At 49.5% G+C, this 17,993-nt stretch overlaps 2 protein-coding genes across 2 annotated transcripts in view; one reads left to right on the forward strand and one right to left on the reverse strand.

The window, feature by feature from the left end:
- Window positions 1–17,993, reverse strand: part of LOC143940357 (somatomedin-B and thrombospondin type-1 domain-containing protein-like) — a 160,641-nt gene that overhangs the window by 118,031 nt on the left and 24,617 nt on the right. The gene's annotated exons all lie outside the window — the stretch shown is intronic.
- Window positions 283–7,196, forward strand: LOC143940356 (uncharacterized). Its single transcript, XM_077461615.1, has 2 exons — window positions 283–539; window positions 5,236–7,196. Exon 2 carries the CDS (start codon window positions 5,440–5,442, stop codon window positions 6,718–6,720), a length of 1,281 nt encoding a protein of 426 aa, XP_077317741.1. The 5' UTR covers window positions 283–539; window positions 5,236–5,439; the 3' UTR covers window positions 6,721–7,196.

Below are 17,993 nucleotides of genomic sequence, written 5' to 3' on the forward strand. Positions count from 1 at the left end.
TTAAGGTATATGTTGAAACAAAATGGTTGACCGTATGTCTTACTAAATACATGTATTTTTCTATCCTTCTCTGTAAAATAAGGACTCGTCATCTATTGTCACGTACGCATAAGAGGCCGCATCAGCCCTAAAAAGCAGTCTACGCCCAGAAGATTGTCTTATCAGCTGATAACACCCGGAGAATTGTCTTTCCTTTGCAAAAATGTTGTTTTTTTTACATTTGCTGATGTTTGCCCTTTTCTGTCTATAAAAGAGAAGTAATAAAGAGCCAGAGTCAGTCAGAGACAGTCAGAGTTAACGACGGACTTCTGAGCAGAAATACTGAATAATATCTCCGTGTCTCTTTGCTTGGATAAGAACTCTAACTAATAATTGGGAAACGGTAACATAACCTGACAAATAGGTGACTTGTTGAGGTCACACCTAACATTTCTGGCGCCCGAACAGGGACTCGCTGAAGAAACTACAAGAGGCGAACGAACATAAGGACGGAACAAAAAGGCCGGGCACATCAAGAACCACAGACAAATCCTGCGCAGGTAAGAAAAGCTTTATTTTCTTATAAACTCTGTGCTTCTTAGATTTGTGCCCACCTGATCTGTCTGAATTGTTCTTCAGGTAAACACCAACCTCTGTAGTAAGCGGGTCTTGAACTTAATATTTTGGCTTATGTTACCGTTGTTTCTTGTCTGTCTACTTGTCATCTGTCTGTTGTGAATGAGATAAGCCCTGTTTGTATGGTGTGAATTGAAACATATATCATCCCAATGGGTAACGGAATGCGCCCTTAACTCGTAAGAGTACTTTGGGGGTCCGACACTTAAGTTTGATATACGCTTTTTGATTCATGAGCCTAAAAACGGGTTGAAAGTATAAGTCCTGACTGCCTCAATAAAGCAGGAATAAGAAACGAATGCTGAGAGATTCCATGGTAATGGGAAGGGAAATAAGGTCTCCACAAAGTCCCGGAGACCTAGTCATATGTGTTTGGCCACCAAAAGGGAATGCTTGTATATGTTGTAGCCGTCAGTCTGGTCATAATATTTGTCAGTTGGCTAGCATATAAAGTAATTCGATCTCATCCAGGAGAGGTTTTTTAGTATTTTGGCACCCTAGGAGGAGAAGGCAACGAGACACTTAGTAAGTGATCCAAACGCCACCTAGGCAGGACTGTCAAAATGGGCCAGACACATGGTAAACCCCAGGAGGAATCTCAGAAATGTTATGCTGTTAAAGACATAATTACAATGTTGTATGGGAAGGATAAGGCACAGGGCACGAATAGGGTTCTCAAGAAATTGGGGATGGATGGAGAAAATGGATTAAGTGTAGAAGGTTGGGAAGAAATAAAGAAAGACAGACAGGGAGAGATATTGAAAAACGGATGGGTATCACAAATACAATGTTTAATTAAGGTTTCCAACAGGGCTGAAGAGGAGGGATGGGAGTATTGTCAGGAAAAGGGTGGATGGGATATGAAGGTCCGACACAAAAGTCTTCCTTCTGCTCCCGGCGATAGGGTAAATACGGGAGATACTCCACCTCCTTATAACACTACCACACCAGGTAATGAAAGACCAAAACTTTATCCTTCCTTAAGAGGAAGAGGATGGGTATGCCGAGTATGCGGTACCCAGAACCCAGACTGGGCACAGGAATGTGTGCATTGCGGCGCTCAAAGACCAGAGCCCGTAGCTCCAGTCCATAGTCGGACTAGGGTAATACAAGTAAATAATCCAAATGCGGGTCAAGCAGGACAGCCACCTACAGTGACCCGACAAGTCGTTCTGAGGACATGGACACCTTGGTCGGCTGACACTCTTATGGCATTAATACAGAATGCTCCTGATCCCGTAGCAAAACCTGCCGCATTCTGTAGATTCGTGACACAATTACTAGACACACATGAAGCAACTTGGCAAGATGGGGAAGATTTGTGTAGACATAAAATGACACTAACGATGTTTAATCAATTTATGAATGAAATTGCTCCACATAGACCACAAGGGGATCCAGCGGCAGATCCACCAGGAGTACACCCCCGTCATATAGACTCTAGACCCCTGTTTATAGCTCAGTTACGAGAATTTTGCCAAGGGAAACAGCAGGAAAGGGGTTCGACAGCGCCCATAAAACAGGCCCCAGGTCAGACTGTTACAGAATTTTACCTCAACATGGAAAGCATGATGGCTGACGAAGGTCTAGATTTAGCCTTACCCGTCACCATTAGGGCTTTCAATCGACAGTTTATGGAAGGACTAGTACCCCAAATAGGTGACAAACTGAAGGCATGTACTCCCGAATGGAGAGCCATACGGGACAGAGGAACATTGTTGCAGAAAGCACAAGGCATAGAGGCTGATTTAGCAGAAACTAAACCCAGAAGGACACCGGGAGTTAACACTGTTGCCCGGGTCAATGAAGGAGGGAATTCCTCCCGTAAACCTCTTACCTGTTATTACTGCAACAAGGTGGGACATATAAAAAGAGACTGTAGGAAAAGGATAAAAGACGAACAGGAAGGAAACACGGACAGAGACACGAGGGACTACAGACAGGGGCGTACCAATGATAGGGACGATCCGACCGCATGACTTGCCCCAGTCCTAGCTGAATCAGAGAACAAAATGCTCCACATGTTGATGAAGGTGGAAGGTAAACATATTCCTTGTTTGGTTGACACAGGAGCGTCACGCAGTCTGTTGTCTGATTCAGTAGTCCCTCCACACATGACATCCCGTGACACCATACCCATAAGTGGTTATGACGGTCTTTTGTCCGATGCCCCACTGACTAAACCTTAAAAAGTAAAAATAGGGGGAATTGCAACCGCCTGACACTTGTGTATTGTTGCAATATGTAGATGACCTATTGTTATGTTGTCCGGATAACGATACTTGTTTAAAAGCCACTCTCTCATTGTTACAATTCCTGGCTGAAAAAGGGTGCAAGGTGAATAGAACTAAGTTACAGGTATGTCAGAAAAAGGTTGTCTTTTTGGGCCACTGTATATCCCAGGGTACTCGACATCTCACTGAAGACCGAGTCCAGGCCATAAGACAAATGAATATCCCACGCAACTTTAAGCAACTTCGTATGTTTCTGGGAATGGTGTCATATTGTAGACAATGGATACCACATGCCAGTTCTCTTATGCAGCCATTATATGATTGCTTGAAAATAGTACCCTATGTACTCACAGAAGCAGGTCATGAATCTTTTAGCACCTTAAAAAGGTTACTAATTTCGGCACCTGCGATCGGGATCCCTGATTATACCAAAACATTTCATTTGTACATTGCTGAAATCACGGGACACGCAACAGGGGTGTTGACACAACAACACATCAAACAAAGGCCGGTAGCATACTTCTCGGCGGCTCTCGATCCTGTCTCTAGAGGATCACCGTCCTGTGTCGGAGCAGTCGCAGCAGTGTCAATTATCATTGACAAATCCTCAGAAATTGTCTTAGACAATCCTGTAGTGGTACATACCACACATGACATACACGCCATCTTATCACAGGTCCAGCCAAAACACATATCAATGGCAAGGCAGCTGCGTCTACAATGCACCTTGCTCCTACCCCCCAATGTTACCTTTCAGCGATGCACTTCTTTTAACTTAGCACAGCTTTTACCATTACAGACAGATTTGACAGGGGGGAGTAATGATGATAATGGTGTAGACACAGCACAAGATACTCAGGATTCTGACACACTTTCGTTTCATGACATAACATCTGATGAACACGATTGTTTTCAACTTATGGAACAAGAAACCACGGGGTTCCCACATGTCACAGACATACCCATTACAAATGCAGAACACACACTGTACATAGATGGTAGTAGATTTGCCGATGACAAAGGTAAATATCACACAGGTTATGCTGTGGTAACGGACACACAGGTAATTGAGGCAAAGTCACTACCAGCACACATGTCGGCACAAGAAGCGGAACTAACCGCTCTAGAGAAAGCCCTAGAACACTTGGAGGGACAAGAAGGGAACATTTACACTGATTCCGCATACGCCTACGGTGTGGCACATGATTATGGCCACATATGGAAAGCTAGAGGTTACCTTACAGCAGCAGGCACACCTGTTAAACATGGTGAAGGAATCAAAAGAGTCCTGAACAATCTTCAAAAGGTTATAAGAGTAGCCATCATGAAGATAGCGGCACACACGAGCGCAAAAACAACTGAGGCAAAAGGAAACGCATTTGCAGATTTAACTGCAAAGAAGGCAGCTCTAGGGGAAGTAAGCCCTGAGACCTTAGCCACGGTACAGGTGAGTATGCCCGAAACCACATGGCAGCAGCTAATGGAACTACAGGAACAAGCAGGGGCTATTGAGAAGGACCGTTGGGTTAAGGAGGGAGCTGCACCAGGCCTTGACAATGTATGGAGAGAAGGAGACAAAATATGTCTACCCGCTTCTCTATACCCCGCAATGGCAGCGGCTGTCCACTTACCCACTCATGTCAGCTCCAATTCTATGTATAGGATTGTAAGCCAAGGATGGCTAGCCCCTGGATTCAGTAGTACTGCAAGGAACTACTGTGCTGCATGCCAAATCTGTCTGATTAATAACCCAGGACAGAGAGTGAAAACCCCACGTAAACATCAGGTCCGGGCCCAATATCCCTTTCAGAGACTGCAGATTGACTACATACAAATGCCTAAGAGCGGCCCCTTTGAATTTGTTCTCGTGTGCATCTGCCTATTTTCAGGCTGGCCGAAAGTTATCCTGTGAAATCAGCTACGGCAAAAGCCACCGCCAAGAAACTGATTACTGAGCTGATACCTAGGTTTGGTCTCCCAGAAACAATAGAATCAGACAGGGGGACACATTTCACGGGAGAAATAATGCAAAATGTGATGGCAATGTTAGGGGTTCAACAAAGTTTTCATACTCCTTACCACCCACAGAGTTCAGGATCAGTAGAAAGAGTAAATGGTACAATCAAGCTGAAAATACAAAAAGCTATGCAGGAGTTGAACAAACCATGGCCTGAGTGCCTACCCTTAGCTTTGTTCTCTATTAGGTACACCCCAACAGGAAAAACAGGGTTATCCCCATATGAAATACTGTTTGGAAGTGCACCTAGATTAGGTTTATATTTTCCTCAAAGTATGCAATTACAATGTGATAGGTTAACTACGTATGTAATACAGTTGCAACAGCGTCTGACTAAAATCCACAAGAGTGTGTATTCTTCTCTTCCAGACCCTAATTCTGTCACAGGTACACACGATCTACAACCAGGAGACTATGTGTATGTAAAGAAACATACCAGAAAGACACTGGAACCAAGGTTTGAAGGTCCTTTCCAGGTGCTATTGATTACAGCAACCTCAGTGAAATTGGAAGGGAAACCTACCTGGATCCACGCTTCTCATTGTAAAAAGGAGCCAGTTGGCAAAAGACAACATGTATCTTTTTATTGTTTCAGTAATCCTGGCTAATAGTTTGGTTACCTCACAGAATAAAATATACAAGGATGAAGGATTTTCTAAAAAAATGTTATTACTGAAGTTTAAATATGCTTATGCCCAGAAGTCAGGATATGAGAAATGTTGGATTTGTAGCAAATTACACCCCAGCACAGCAAGTATACCACTGATGGCAGTTCCTATAAACTATACTGATCTTGCTAACAGTAGCATTAACATAATTAGAACAAATACCAGCGAGACAGTAATGTTTAAGTCAAATGGCCTCGCCTTTTTCCCTGATTGGTGTTTCAACTTAGGGAACACAACGGGAGGAAATGGAGAATGCCAAGACAGCAAGTTTAATTTGTCTATTGTCGTATTAAATGGAAGCTTCTATCCCAGTAATTCCAGCACACACCAGACATTATCTGACTTCCTCACTAACATTGTGGATAATAATGTTAGGTGGTTAGTATCCAACTTATCCCTCTATGGATACACCTCTCGTTATAGAAATGATATCAGTTCAAGATCAGTAGCTCTAGGAAATAATATATACATCTGTTGTGAGGATAAATGTTATACTTGGATACCTAGAAGAGCTCAGGGATGGTGCTACCTCGCAAGTTTAGTACCAGTAATGGGAGTAGTAGGTGATGAACGAGGTGATCACCTATTAGAAGCTAGCATGCATCCTAGATATCCCCTCAGGTATCGTAGTAAAAGAGAAATATTCCTGAAGAAGGACATGGCATGGGCTTGGTTCCCGTCCTGGACAGGATGGGGTATAGACTTAATGAAAAGACTAAATAACTATACAGGAATTATTAATGATGTTTTGGAGAAAAACTCTGATGACATTACTAAGTTAAATCTGGAGACCCGAGCCATCAGACAACAATTAGAATTACATGAATTAGCAATTGAAAGTATGAGTGCAGCACTGACAGGACTCTGTGAAACTACTGAGGACTATGAGTGCTGTACTTGGATACATAACACCAGCATTGAGGTACCTGACTATTATGACATCATTGCACAACACCGTACGGAAGTAAAGAATTTACAAGAGAAGGCCCGAAATATTGGTCGCGACTGGGATCCGTTTGGTGGAACTTTTAGTTTCTCAGGGTTATTCTCTTGGGTTAAGAAGGCAGCAATGACGATTATAGTGGTGCTCTTATTCGTATTTTTCTTTTATGCATGCTTTAAACTGCTCATGTGCTTTTGCAAGAAAGCCAAGGTAAATGATGCGGAAAAGATGGAACTTTTGTGAAGATAGGTAGATTTAGTTTCTTGACATCACCCATCTGTCAGAAAAGCCACTCTTCCTGAATTTTAGATGTTGGTACTGTCCAGGGGGATGGGTGTATACCCCTCTGACAACTCGCGGTCAGGGAGAGTACTCTGGATATAGGCTGACTAGAACTTGTTCAGGTGGACCCAGGGCAAGAGGGAGGGGTGATGTCAAAGGGGGAAATGTAAGGATTAAGGTATATGTTGAAACAAAATGGTTGACCGTATGTCTTACTAAATACATGTATTTTTCTATCCTTCTCTGTAAAATAAGGACTCGTCATCTATTGTCACGTACGCATAAGAGGCCGCATCAGCCCTAAAAAGCAGTCTACGCCCAGAAGATTGTCTTATCAGCTGATAACACCCGGAGAATTGTCTTTCCTTTGCAAAAATGTTGTTTTTTTTACATTTGCTGATGTTTGCCCTTTTCTGTCTATAAAAGAGAAGTAATAAAGAGCCAGAGTCAGTCAGAGACAGTCAGAGTTAACGACGGACTTCTGAGCAGAAATACTGAATAATATCTCCGTGTCTCTTTGCTTGGATAAGAACTCTAACTAATAATTGGGAAACGGTAACATAACCTGACAAATAGGTGACTTGTTGAGGTCACACCTAACACCAGTCACGCACGCCAACAATAGAGTAATGACTCTGTCTAGGCGGTATCTTTTTGCAAATTACAGAGGGAGATGAAAGATCTTTCTCCAGACCAGGACTTCAGAATAGAACCTTCCAGCAAATAATCCTTTATCAGTCTGCCACCGGGCCCTCAGCCCAGCTCCTGCTGAGGCCTAGGCTGTAGCAAAAATACTCTTTGCAATCCCTCTTTAGGGCTTCAGCCCAAATCCTGTTATGGCTCATAGTGTAGCTTCTTGTCTCACTATCTCCCAGGAGCAGCAGCCCAAGAAGAACTTGAACACTACCTAGAGAGGAAAGAAATCATTCTGGAGAGGACTCCCAAACATTTATCTCCTCCCCAGCCACGTTCTGGATGCCTCCTTCCAGGGGTTGGCTGGAGCATAATAAATATTCATGCTGGCCATATTCTAGAAGCTCCTTCCAGAAGCAGGTGAGAGAATTCAAACACCCCAGCTTGGAAACCCTGACCAGACAAAAACAATGAATTACTGACCCTGACCAGACAAAAACAATGAATTACTGATCCACTGATTATAGTGAGGCCAAAAACTAAATGTAACCTAGCAGCCTAACTAGAGGAGGGTACTACACGAGTGTCTGTGAATAGCTGCAGGAGCCTTCCATTTTTTTCAGTGGGGGGCTTACCACCCACAGCTAATCACAGGGAAACCCATGATTTTTTTAATTTAGGGATGAGCTGAATGTACCTTGATTCGGTTTGAGGCAGGTTTGTCAAACTTTATTGACGCTTGGGTACCTGAACCCCACTGAAGTCAATTGGAGGTCAAAAACTGTAATAACTATTTCCTATATGAATAGGTGAGGCATTGTCAAATAAATGGCATGATAGGCTGAACACTGCCCTGAAAATATGCATCAAAGCAAAATAAATAGAAGCAGGGAGCAGCAATTTTATATATGGTTAAAAGTGCTAAGTTTCTTTAAACAACATGCCCTTAACCTGACAATGAAATTTTGCATCTGTAGAACAACCCACTGCAGCAAAACTGACATTTACCAAGACAAGACCCTTACCCTAAATGAGGGTCTTGTATAGATGGTAATGGGGGACCCCAATACAAAAAAAACAAAAAACAGCCTGGGAAACCCCCTAAAAAAATAAAAATACATGCCAGACCCTTATCCTTGGTGAGGTTCTGGTATGGATGCCAAGGGGGACCCCAAGCAAAAAAAAAAAATATATATATAGATGTAGGTGCCCAAAATGTACATATATTATTACCTGGGAACAACAAAAAATAAATAAAAAGAAAAAATAGGTTTTAAATGCAAAAGAAAAAACGATACCAGACCTCAGCATGCAGCCTGGTTGGCTAGAAAAGGATCACGATGATGAGCATGTGCTCCTCCCCCCTCCAGAACCATATCAGGCCATATGCCCTCAACATGGACGAGTACCTTGCAAGGGGGGACAAAGGCAAAGGTTGTGGGGGTATGTGGACAGGGGGCTTTTTGGAATCTGGAAGACTCTTTTAAAAAAGGGAGGTCCCCAGATCCCACTTCCCCCATAACATGTGAATAATAAAGGGTACAAAAATGTGATGAGTAATGCCCCGTACACACGAGAGGGATTAAGTCTGACAGACCTCCAAAGGAGTTCCGCCGGAGTTCCGACGGAGTTCCGACGGAGTTCTGGCGGACTTTTCGACCGAACGGACTTGACCACACACCATCACACCAAACTCCGACGGAGTCGAACGTGATGACGTACGACTGGATTCGACGTAGGAAGTTCCTAGACAGTAGCCAATAGCTGCCCTAGCGTCGGTTTTAGTCCGTCGGAGTAGCACACACACGAGCGGATTTTTCAAAGGGGACCGGGTCCGGCGGAGTTCCGTCGGGAAAATTTAAAGCATGCTTCATTTCTAAAGTCCGTCAGACTTTAGCTTCGCTAAAGTCCGTTGCAGCCCACACACGATCGGATAGTCCGCCGGACTCAGTCCGTCGGAGTTTGGATGTCGAAAAGTCCGCTCGTGTGTACGGGGCATAAGAAAATGATACATCCTTCATCAATTACAACTTCCAGTGATGCAAATCCATGTCAATAACGATGAACAATGCATGCCAACCTGCTTATAGAAAAATATCCTGTCGGCATCCACTCCCATTGGTCACTTTTACCATGTTCTGCTGCTAAATGTACAGAAAGGGGCAAGGTCTCCTGAGTTATGTAATTGACAAAATATGTCCATGACTTTATTTGGGCAATGTAATTCCTTAATATGACTTTGTGGCCATATCTGGTCAGTGAGGGCAGTGCTGTTCCCAACCCTTTGTTTACATGGCCAGATATATAGGGAATATATAGGGTGTAGAGGGGTCAAAGTGGTAAGGGGATATCTAGGGTGTAAAGGGGTCAGCGTGCTGGGGGGATATCTAGGGTGTAGAGGGGTCAGAGTGCTGGGGGGATATCTGGGGTGTAGAGGGGTCAGAATGCTCGGGGGATATCTAGGATGTAGAGGGGTCAGAGTGCTGGGGATATCTGGGATGTAGAGGGGTCAGAGTGCTGAGGGGAAATCTGGTTGTAGAGGGATCAGAGTGCTGGGGGGATATCTGGGGTATAGGGGGATCAGAGTGCTGGGGTGTAGAGGGGTCAAAACGCTGAGGGGATATCTAGGGTGTAGAGGGGTCAGAGTGCTGTGGGGATATCTAGGGTGTAGAGGGGTCAGAGTGCTGGGGGGATATCTGGGATATAGAGGGGGTCAGAGTGCTGGGGGGATATCTGGGATGTAGAGGGGGTCAGAGTGCTGGGGGGATATCTGGGATGTAGAGAGGTCCGAGTTCTGGGGGATATCTGGGTTGTAGAGGGGTCAGAGTGCTGGGGGGATATATAGGGTGTAGAGGGGTCAAAGTGCTGAGTGGATATCTAGGGTGTAGAGGGGTCAAAGTGCTGGGGGGATATCTGGGGTGTAGAGGGGTCAGAGTGCTGGGGGATATCTGAGGATGTAGAGGGATCAAAGTGCTGGGGGGATATCTGGGGTATAGAGGGATCAGAGTGTTGGGGGGATATCTGTGGTGTGGATGGATCAGAGTGCTGGAGTGTAGAGGGGTCTGAATGCTGGGGGGTTATCTGTGGTGTACAGGGATCAGAGTGCTGGGGGGATATCTGTGGTGTAGAGGGATCAGAGTGCTGGGATGTAGCGGGATCAGAGTGCTGGGGGATATCTGGGATGTGGAGAGGTCAAAGTGCTGGGGGGGGATATCTGGGATGTAGAGGGGTCAAAGTGCTGGGGGATATCTGGTGTGTAGAGGGATCAGAGTGCTGGGGGATATCTGGGGTGTAGAGGGATCAGAGTGCTGGGGGGATATCTGGGGTGTAGAGGGATCAGAGTGCTGGGGGGATATCTTGGGTGTAGAGGGATCAGAGTGCTGGGGGGATATCTGGGGTGTAGAGGGATCAGAGTGCTGGGGGGATATCTAGGGTGTAGAGAGATCAGAGTGTTGGGTGGATATCTGGGGTGTACAGAGGTCCGAGTGCTGGAGGATATCTGGGGTGTAGAGGGGTCAGAGTGCCGGGACGATATCGGGGATGTAGAGGGGTCAGAGTGCTGGGGGGATATCTGGGATGTAGAGGGGTCAAAGTGCTGGGGGGATATCTGGGGTGTAGAGGGATCAGAGTGCTAAGAGGGTATCTGGGATGTAGAGGGGTCAGAGGGCTGGGGGGATATCTGGGATGTAGAGGGGGGCAGAGTGCTGGGGGGATATCTGGGATGTAGAGGGGGTCAGAGTGCTGGGGGGATATCTGGGATGTAGAGGGGGTCAGAGTGCTGGAGGATATCTGTGATGTAGAGGGGGTCAGAGTGCTGGGGGGGATATCTGGGATGTAGAGGGGTCAAAGTGCTGGGGGATATCTGGCGTGTAGAGGGATCAGAGTGCTGGGGGGATATCTGGGGTGTAGAGGGATCAGAGTACTTGGGGGAATCTAGGGTGTAGAGGGATCAGAGTGCTGGGGGGATGTCTGGGGTGTAGAGGGATCAGAGTGCTGGGGGGATATCTAGGGTGTAGAGAGATCAGATTGCTGGGTGGATAGCTGGGGTGTAGAGGGGTCAGAGGGCTGGGGGGATATCTGGGATGTAGAGGGATCAGAGTGCTGGGGGGATATCTGGGGTATAGAGGGATCAGAGTGGTGGGGGGATATCTGTGGTGTAGAGGGATCAGAGTGCTTAGATGTAGCGGGATCAGAGTGCTGGGGGATATCTGGGGTGTAGAGGGGTAACAGTGCTGAGGGGATATCTGGGATGTAGAGGGGTCAAAGTGCTGGAGGATATCTGGCGTGTAGAGGGATCAGAGTGCTGGGGGGATATCTGTGGTGTAGAGGGATCAGAGTGCTTGGATGTAGCGGGATCAGAGTGCTGGGGGATATCTGGGATGTAGAGGGATCAGAGTGCTTGGGGGATATCTAGGGTGTAGAGGGATCAGAGTGCTGGGGGGATATCTGGGGTGTAGAGGGATCAGAGTGCTGGGGGATATCTGGGGTGTAGAGGGGTCAGAGTGCCGGGGCGATATCTGGGATGTAGAGGGGTCAGAATGCTGGGGGGATATCTGGGGTGTAGAGGGATCAGAGTGCTAGGAGGGTATCTGAGATGTAGAGGGGTCAGAGTGCTGGGGGGATATCTGGGCTGTAGAGGGGGTCAGAGTGCTGGGGGGATATCTGGGATGTAGAGGGGCCAGAGTGCTGGGGGGATATCTGGGATGTAGAGGGGGGCAGAGTGCTGGGGGGATATCTAGGGTGTAGAGGGATCAGAGTGCTGGGGGGATATCTGGGGTGTAGAGGGATCAGAGTGCTGGGGGGATATCTAGGGTGTAGAGAGATCAGAGTGCTGGGTGGATATCTGGGGTGTAGAGGGGTCAGAGTGCTGGGGGGGATATCTTGGGTGTACTGAGGTCTGAGTGCTCGGGGATATCTGGGGTGTAGAGGGGTCAGAGTGCCGGGGCGATATCTGGGATGTAGAGGGGTCATAGTGCTGGGGTGTAGAGGGGGTCAGAGTACTGGGGGGATATCTGGGATGTAGAGGGGTCAGAATGCTGGGGGGATATCTGGGGTGTAGAGGGATCAGAGTGCTAGGAGGGTATATGAGATGTAGAGGGGTCAGAGTGCTGGGGAATATCTGGGATGTAGAGGGGGTCAGAGTGCTGGGGGGATATCTGGGATGTAGAGGGGCCAGAGTGCTGGGGGGATATCTAGGGTGTAGAGGGATCAGAGTGCTGGGGGGATATCTGGGGTGTAGAGGGAACAGAGTGCTGGGGGGATATCTGGGGTGTAGAGGGATCAGAGTACTGGGGAGATATCTAGGGTGTAGAGACAGCAGAGTGCTGGGGGGATATCTGTGGTGTAGAGGGATCAGAGTGCTGGGGATATCTGGGGTGTAGAGGGATCAGAGTGCTGGGGGATATCTAGGGTGTAGAGGGATCAGAGTGCTGGGGGGATATCTGGGGTGTAGAGGGATCAGAGTGCTGGGTGGATATCTGGGGTGTAGAGGGGTCAGCGTACTGGGGGGAATATCTGGGGTGTACAGAGGTCCGAGTGCTGGGGGATATCTGGGGTGTAGAGGGGTCAGAGTGCCGGGGCGATATCTGGGATGTAGAGGGGGTCAGAGTGCTGGGATGTAGAGGGGGTCAGAGTACTGGGGGATATCTGGGATTTAGAGGGGTCAGAATGCTGGGGGGATATCTGGGGTGTAGAGGGATCAGAGTGCTAGGAGGGTATCTGAGATGAAGAGGGTTCAGAGTGCTGGGGGGACATCTGGGATGTAGAGGGGGTCAGAGTGCTGGGGGGATATCTGGGATGTAGAGGGGCCAGAGTGCTGGGGGGATATCTGGGATGTAGAGGGGGCCAGAGTGCTGGGGGGATATCTAGGGTGTAGAGGGATCAGAGTGCTGGGGGGGATATCTGGGGTGTAGAGGGAACAGAGTGCTGGGGGGATATCTGGGGTGTAGAGGGGTCAGAGGGCTGGGGGGATATCTGGGATGTAGAGGGGGTCAGAGTGCTGGGGGGATATCTAGGGTGTAGAGGGATCAGAGTGCTGGGGGGATATCTGGGGTGTAGAGGGAACAGAGTGCTGGGGGGATATCTGGGGTGAAGAGGGATCAGAGTGCTGGGTGGATATCTGGGGTGTAGAGGGGTCAGAGTGCTGGGGGATATCTGGCATGTAGAGGGTTCAGAGTGCCGGGGCGATATTTGGGATGTAGAGGGGTCATAGTGGTGGGATGTAGAGGGGGTCAGAGTACTGGGGGGATATCTGGGATGTAGAGGGCTCAGAATGCTGGGGGGATATCTGGGGTGTAGAAGGAACAGAGTGCTGGGGGGATATCTGGGGTGTAGAGGGATCAAAGTGCTGGGGGGATATCTAGGGTGTAGAGAGATCAGAGTGCTGGGGGGATATCTGTGGTGTAGAGGGATCAGAGTGCTGGGGGGATATCTGGGGTGTAGAGGGATCAGAGTGCTGGGGGATATCTGGGATGTAGAGGGGTCAGAGTGCTGGGGGATATCTGGCTGTAGAGGGATCAGAGTGCTGAGGGGATATCTAGGCTGTAGAGGGATCAGAGTGTTGGGGGGATATCTGGGGTGTAGAGGGATCAGAGTGCTGGGGGATATCTAGGGTGTAGAGGGATCAGAGTGCTGGGGGGATATCTGGGGTGTAGAGGAATCAGAGTGCTGGGTGGATATCTGGGGTGTAGAGGGGTCAGCGTGCTGGGGGGGGGATATCTGGGGTGTACAGAGGTCAGAGTGCTGGGGGATATCTGGGGTGTAGAGGGGTCAGAGTGCCGGGCGAGGATATCTGAGGTGTACAGAGGTCCGAGTGCTGGGGGATATCTGGGGTGTAGAGGGGTCAGAGTGCCGGGCGATATCTGGGATGTAGAGGGGTCAGAGTGCTGGGATGTAGAGGGGGTCAGAGTACTGGGGGGATATCTGGGATGTAGAGGGGTCAGAATGCTGGGGGGATATCTGGGGTGTAGAGGGGGTCAGATTGCTGGGGGGATATCTGGGATGTAGAGGGGGCCAGAGTGCTGGGGGGATATCTAGGGTGTAGAGGGATCAGAGTGCTGGGGGTATATCCGGGGTGTAGAGGGTACAGAGTGCTGGGGTGATATCTGGGGTGTAGAGGGATCAGAGTGCTGGGGGGATATCTGTGGTGTAGAGAGATCAGAGTGCTGGGGGGATATCTGTGGTGTAGAGAGATCAGAGTGCTGTGGGATATCTGTGGTGTAGAGGGATCAGAGTGCTGGGTGGATATCTGGGGTGTAGAGGGGTCAGAGTGCTGGGGGATATCTGGCGTGTAGAGGGTTCAGAGTGCCGGGGCGATATTTGGGATGTAGAGGGGTCAGAGTGGTGGGATGTAGAGAGGGTCAGAGTACTGGGGGGATATCTGGGATGTAGAGGGGTCAGAATGCTGGGGGGATATCTGGGGTATAGAGGGATCAGAGTGTTGGGGGGATATCTGTGGTGTGGATGGATCAGAGTGCTGGGGTGTAGAGGGGTCTGAATGCTGGGGGGTTATCTGTGGTGTACAGGGATCAGAGTGCTGGGGGGATATCTGTGGTGTAGAGGGATCAGAGTGCTGGGATGTAGCGGGATCAGAGTGCTGGGGGATATCTGGGATGTGGAGAGGTCAAAGTGCTGGGGGGGGAAATCTGGGATGTAGAGGGATCAGAGTGCTGGGGGATATCTGGGGTGTAGAGGGATCAGAGTGCTGGGGGGATATCTGGGGTGTAGAGGGATCAGAGTGCTGGGGGGATATCTGGGGTGTAGAGGGATCAGAGTGCTGGGGGGATATCTGGGGTGTAGAGGGATCAGAGTGCTGGGGGGATATCTAGGGTGTAGAGAGATCAGAGTGTTGGGTGGATATCTGGGGTGTACAGAGGTCCGAGTGCTGGAGGATATCTGGGGTGTAGAGGGGTCAGAGTGCCGGGACGATATCGGGGATGTAGAGGGGTCAGAGTGCTGGGGGGATATCTGGGATGTAGAGGGGTCAAAGTGCTGGGGGGATATCTGGGGTGTAGAGGGATCAGAGTGCTAAGAGGGTATCTGGGATGTAGAGGGGTCAGAGGGCTGGGGGGATATCTGGGATGTAGAGGGGGGCAGAGTGCTGGGGGGATATCTGGGATGTAGAGGGGGTCAGAGTGCTGGGGGGATATCTGGGATGTAGAGGGGGTCAGAGTGCTGGAGGATATCTGTGATGTAGAGGGGGTCAGAGTGCTGGGGGGGATATCTGGGATGTAGAGGGGTCAAAGTGCTGGGGGATATCTGGCGTGTAGAGGGATCAGAGTGCTGGGGGGATATCTGGGGTGTAGAGGGATCAGAGTACTTGGGGGAATCTAGGGTGTAGAGGGATCAGAGTGCTGGGGGGATGTCTGGGGTGTAGAGGGATCAGAGTGCTGGGGGGATATCTAGGGTGTAGAGAGATCAGATTGCTGGGTGGATAGCTGGGGTGTAGAGGGGTCAGAGGGCTGGGGGGATATCTGGGATGTAGAGGGATCAGAGTGCTGGGGGGATATCTGGGGTATAGAGGGATCAGAGTGGTGGGGGGATATCTGTGGTGTAGAGGGATCAGAGTGCTTAGATGTAGCGGGATCAGAGTGCTGGGGGATATCTGGGGTGTAGAGGGGTAACAGTGCTGAGGGGATATCTGGGATGTAGAGGGGTCAAAGTGCTGGAGGATATCTGGCGTGTAGAGGGATCAGAGTGCTGGGGGGATATCTGTGGTGTAGAGGGATCAGAGTGCTTGGATGTAGCGGGATCAGAGTGCTGGGGGATATCTGGGATGTAGAGGGATCAGAGTGCTTGGGGGATATCTAGGGTGTAGAGGGATCAGAGTGCTGGGGGGATATCTGGGGTGTAGAGGGATCAGAGTGCTGGGGGATATCTGGGGTGTAGAGGGGTCAGAGTGCCGGGGCGATATCTGGGATGTAGAGGGGTCAGAATGCTGGGGGGATATCTGGGGTGTAGAGGGATCAGAGTGCTAGGAGGGTATCTGAGATGTAGAGGGGTCAGAGTGCTGGGGGGATATCTGGGCTGTAGAGGGGGTCAGAGTGCTGGGGGGATATCTGGGATGTAGAGGGGCCAGAGTGCTGGGGGGATATCTGGGATGTAGAGGGGGGCAGAGTGCTGGGGGGATATCTAGGGTGTAGAGGGATCAGAGTGCTGGGGGGATATCTGGGGTGTAGAGGGATCAGAGTGCTGGGGGGATATCTAGGGTGTAGAGAGATCAGAGTGCTGGGTGGATATCTGGGGTGTAGAGGGGTCAGAGTGCTGGGGGGGATATCTTGGGTGTACTGAGGTCTGAGTGCTCGGGGATATCTGGGGTGTAGAGGGGTCAGAGTGCCGGGGCGATATCTGGGATGTAGAGGGGTCATAGTGCTGGGGTGTAGAGGGGGTCAGAGTACTGGGGGGATATCTGGGATGTGGAGAGGTCAAAGTGCTGGGGGGGGATATCTGGGATGTAGAGGGGTCAAAGTGCTGGGGGATATCTGGTGTGTAGAGGGATCAGAGTGCTGGGGGATATCTGGGGTGTAGAGGGATCAGAGTGCTGGGGGGATATCTGGGGTGTAGAGGGATCAGAGTGCTGGGGGGATATCTGGGGTGTAGAGGGATCAGAGTGCTGGGGGGATATCTGGGGTGTAGAGGGATCAGAGTGCTGGGGGGATATCTAGGGTGTAGAGAGATCAGAGTGTTGGGTGGATATCTGGGGTGTACAGAGGTCCGAGTGCTGGAGGATATCTGGGGTGTAGAGGGGTCAGAGTGCCGGGACGATATCGGGGATGTAGAGGGGTCAGAGTGCTGGGGGGATATCTGGGATGTAGAGGGGTCAAAGTGCTGGGGGGATATCTGGGGTGTAGAGGGATCAGAGTGCTAAGAGGGTATCTGGGATGTAGAGGGGTCAGAGGGCTGGGGGGATATCTGGGATGTAGAGGGGGGCAGAGTGCTGGGGGGATATCTGGGATGTAGAGGGGGTCAGAGTGCTGGGGGGATATCTGGGATGTAGAGGGGGTCAGAGTGCTGGAGGATATCTGTGATGTAGAGGGGGTCAGAGTGCTGGGGGGGATATCTGGGATGTAGAGGGGTCAAAGTGCTGGGGGATATCTGGCGTGTAGAGGGATCAGAGTGCTGGGGGGATATCTGGGGTGTAGAGGGATCAGAGTACTTGGGGGAATCTAGGGTGTAGAGGGATCAGAGTGCTGGGGGGATGTCTGGGGTGTAGAGGGATCAGAGTGCTGGGGGGATATCTAGGGTGTAGAGAGATCAGATTGCTGGGTGGATAGCTGGGGTGTAGAGGGGTCAGAAGGCTGGGGGGATATCTGGGATGTAGAGGGATCAGAGTGCTGGGGGGATATCTGGGGTATAGAGGGATCAGAGTGGTGGGGGGATATCTGTGGTGTAGAGGGATCAGAGTGCTTAGATGTAGCGGGATCAGAGTGCTGGGGGATATCTGGGGTGTAGAGGGGTAACAGTGCTGAGGGGATATCTGGGATGTAGAGGGGTCAAAGTGCTGGAGGATATCTGGCGTGTAGAGGGATCAGAGTGCTGGGGGGATATCTGTGGTGTAGAGGGATCAGAGTGCTTGGATGTAGCGGGATCAGAGTGCTGGGGGA

The sequence above is a fragment of the Lithobates pipiens genome, unplaced genomic scaffold, assembly GCF_037356315.1.
Source record: "Lithobates pipiens isolate NorthernLeopardFrog02 unplaced genomic scaffold, aLitPip1_a1.2 Scaffold_3, whole genome shotgun sequence".
Classification (NCBI taxonomy): domain Eukaryota; kingdom Metazoa; phylum Chordata; class Amphibia; order Anura; family Ranidae; genus Lithobates; species Lithobates pipiens.

What these genes read in the sequence shown, in the direction of transcription:
- LOC143940356 (XM_077461615.1), top strand. Translation starts at nt 5,440, where the DNA reads ATGTATCTTTTTATTGTTTCAGTAATCCTGGCTAATAGTTTGGTTACC.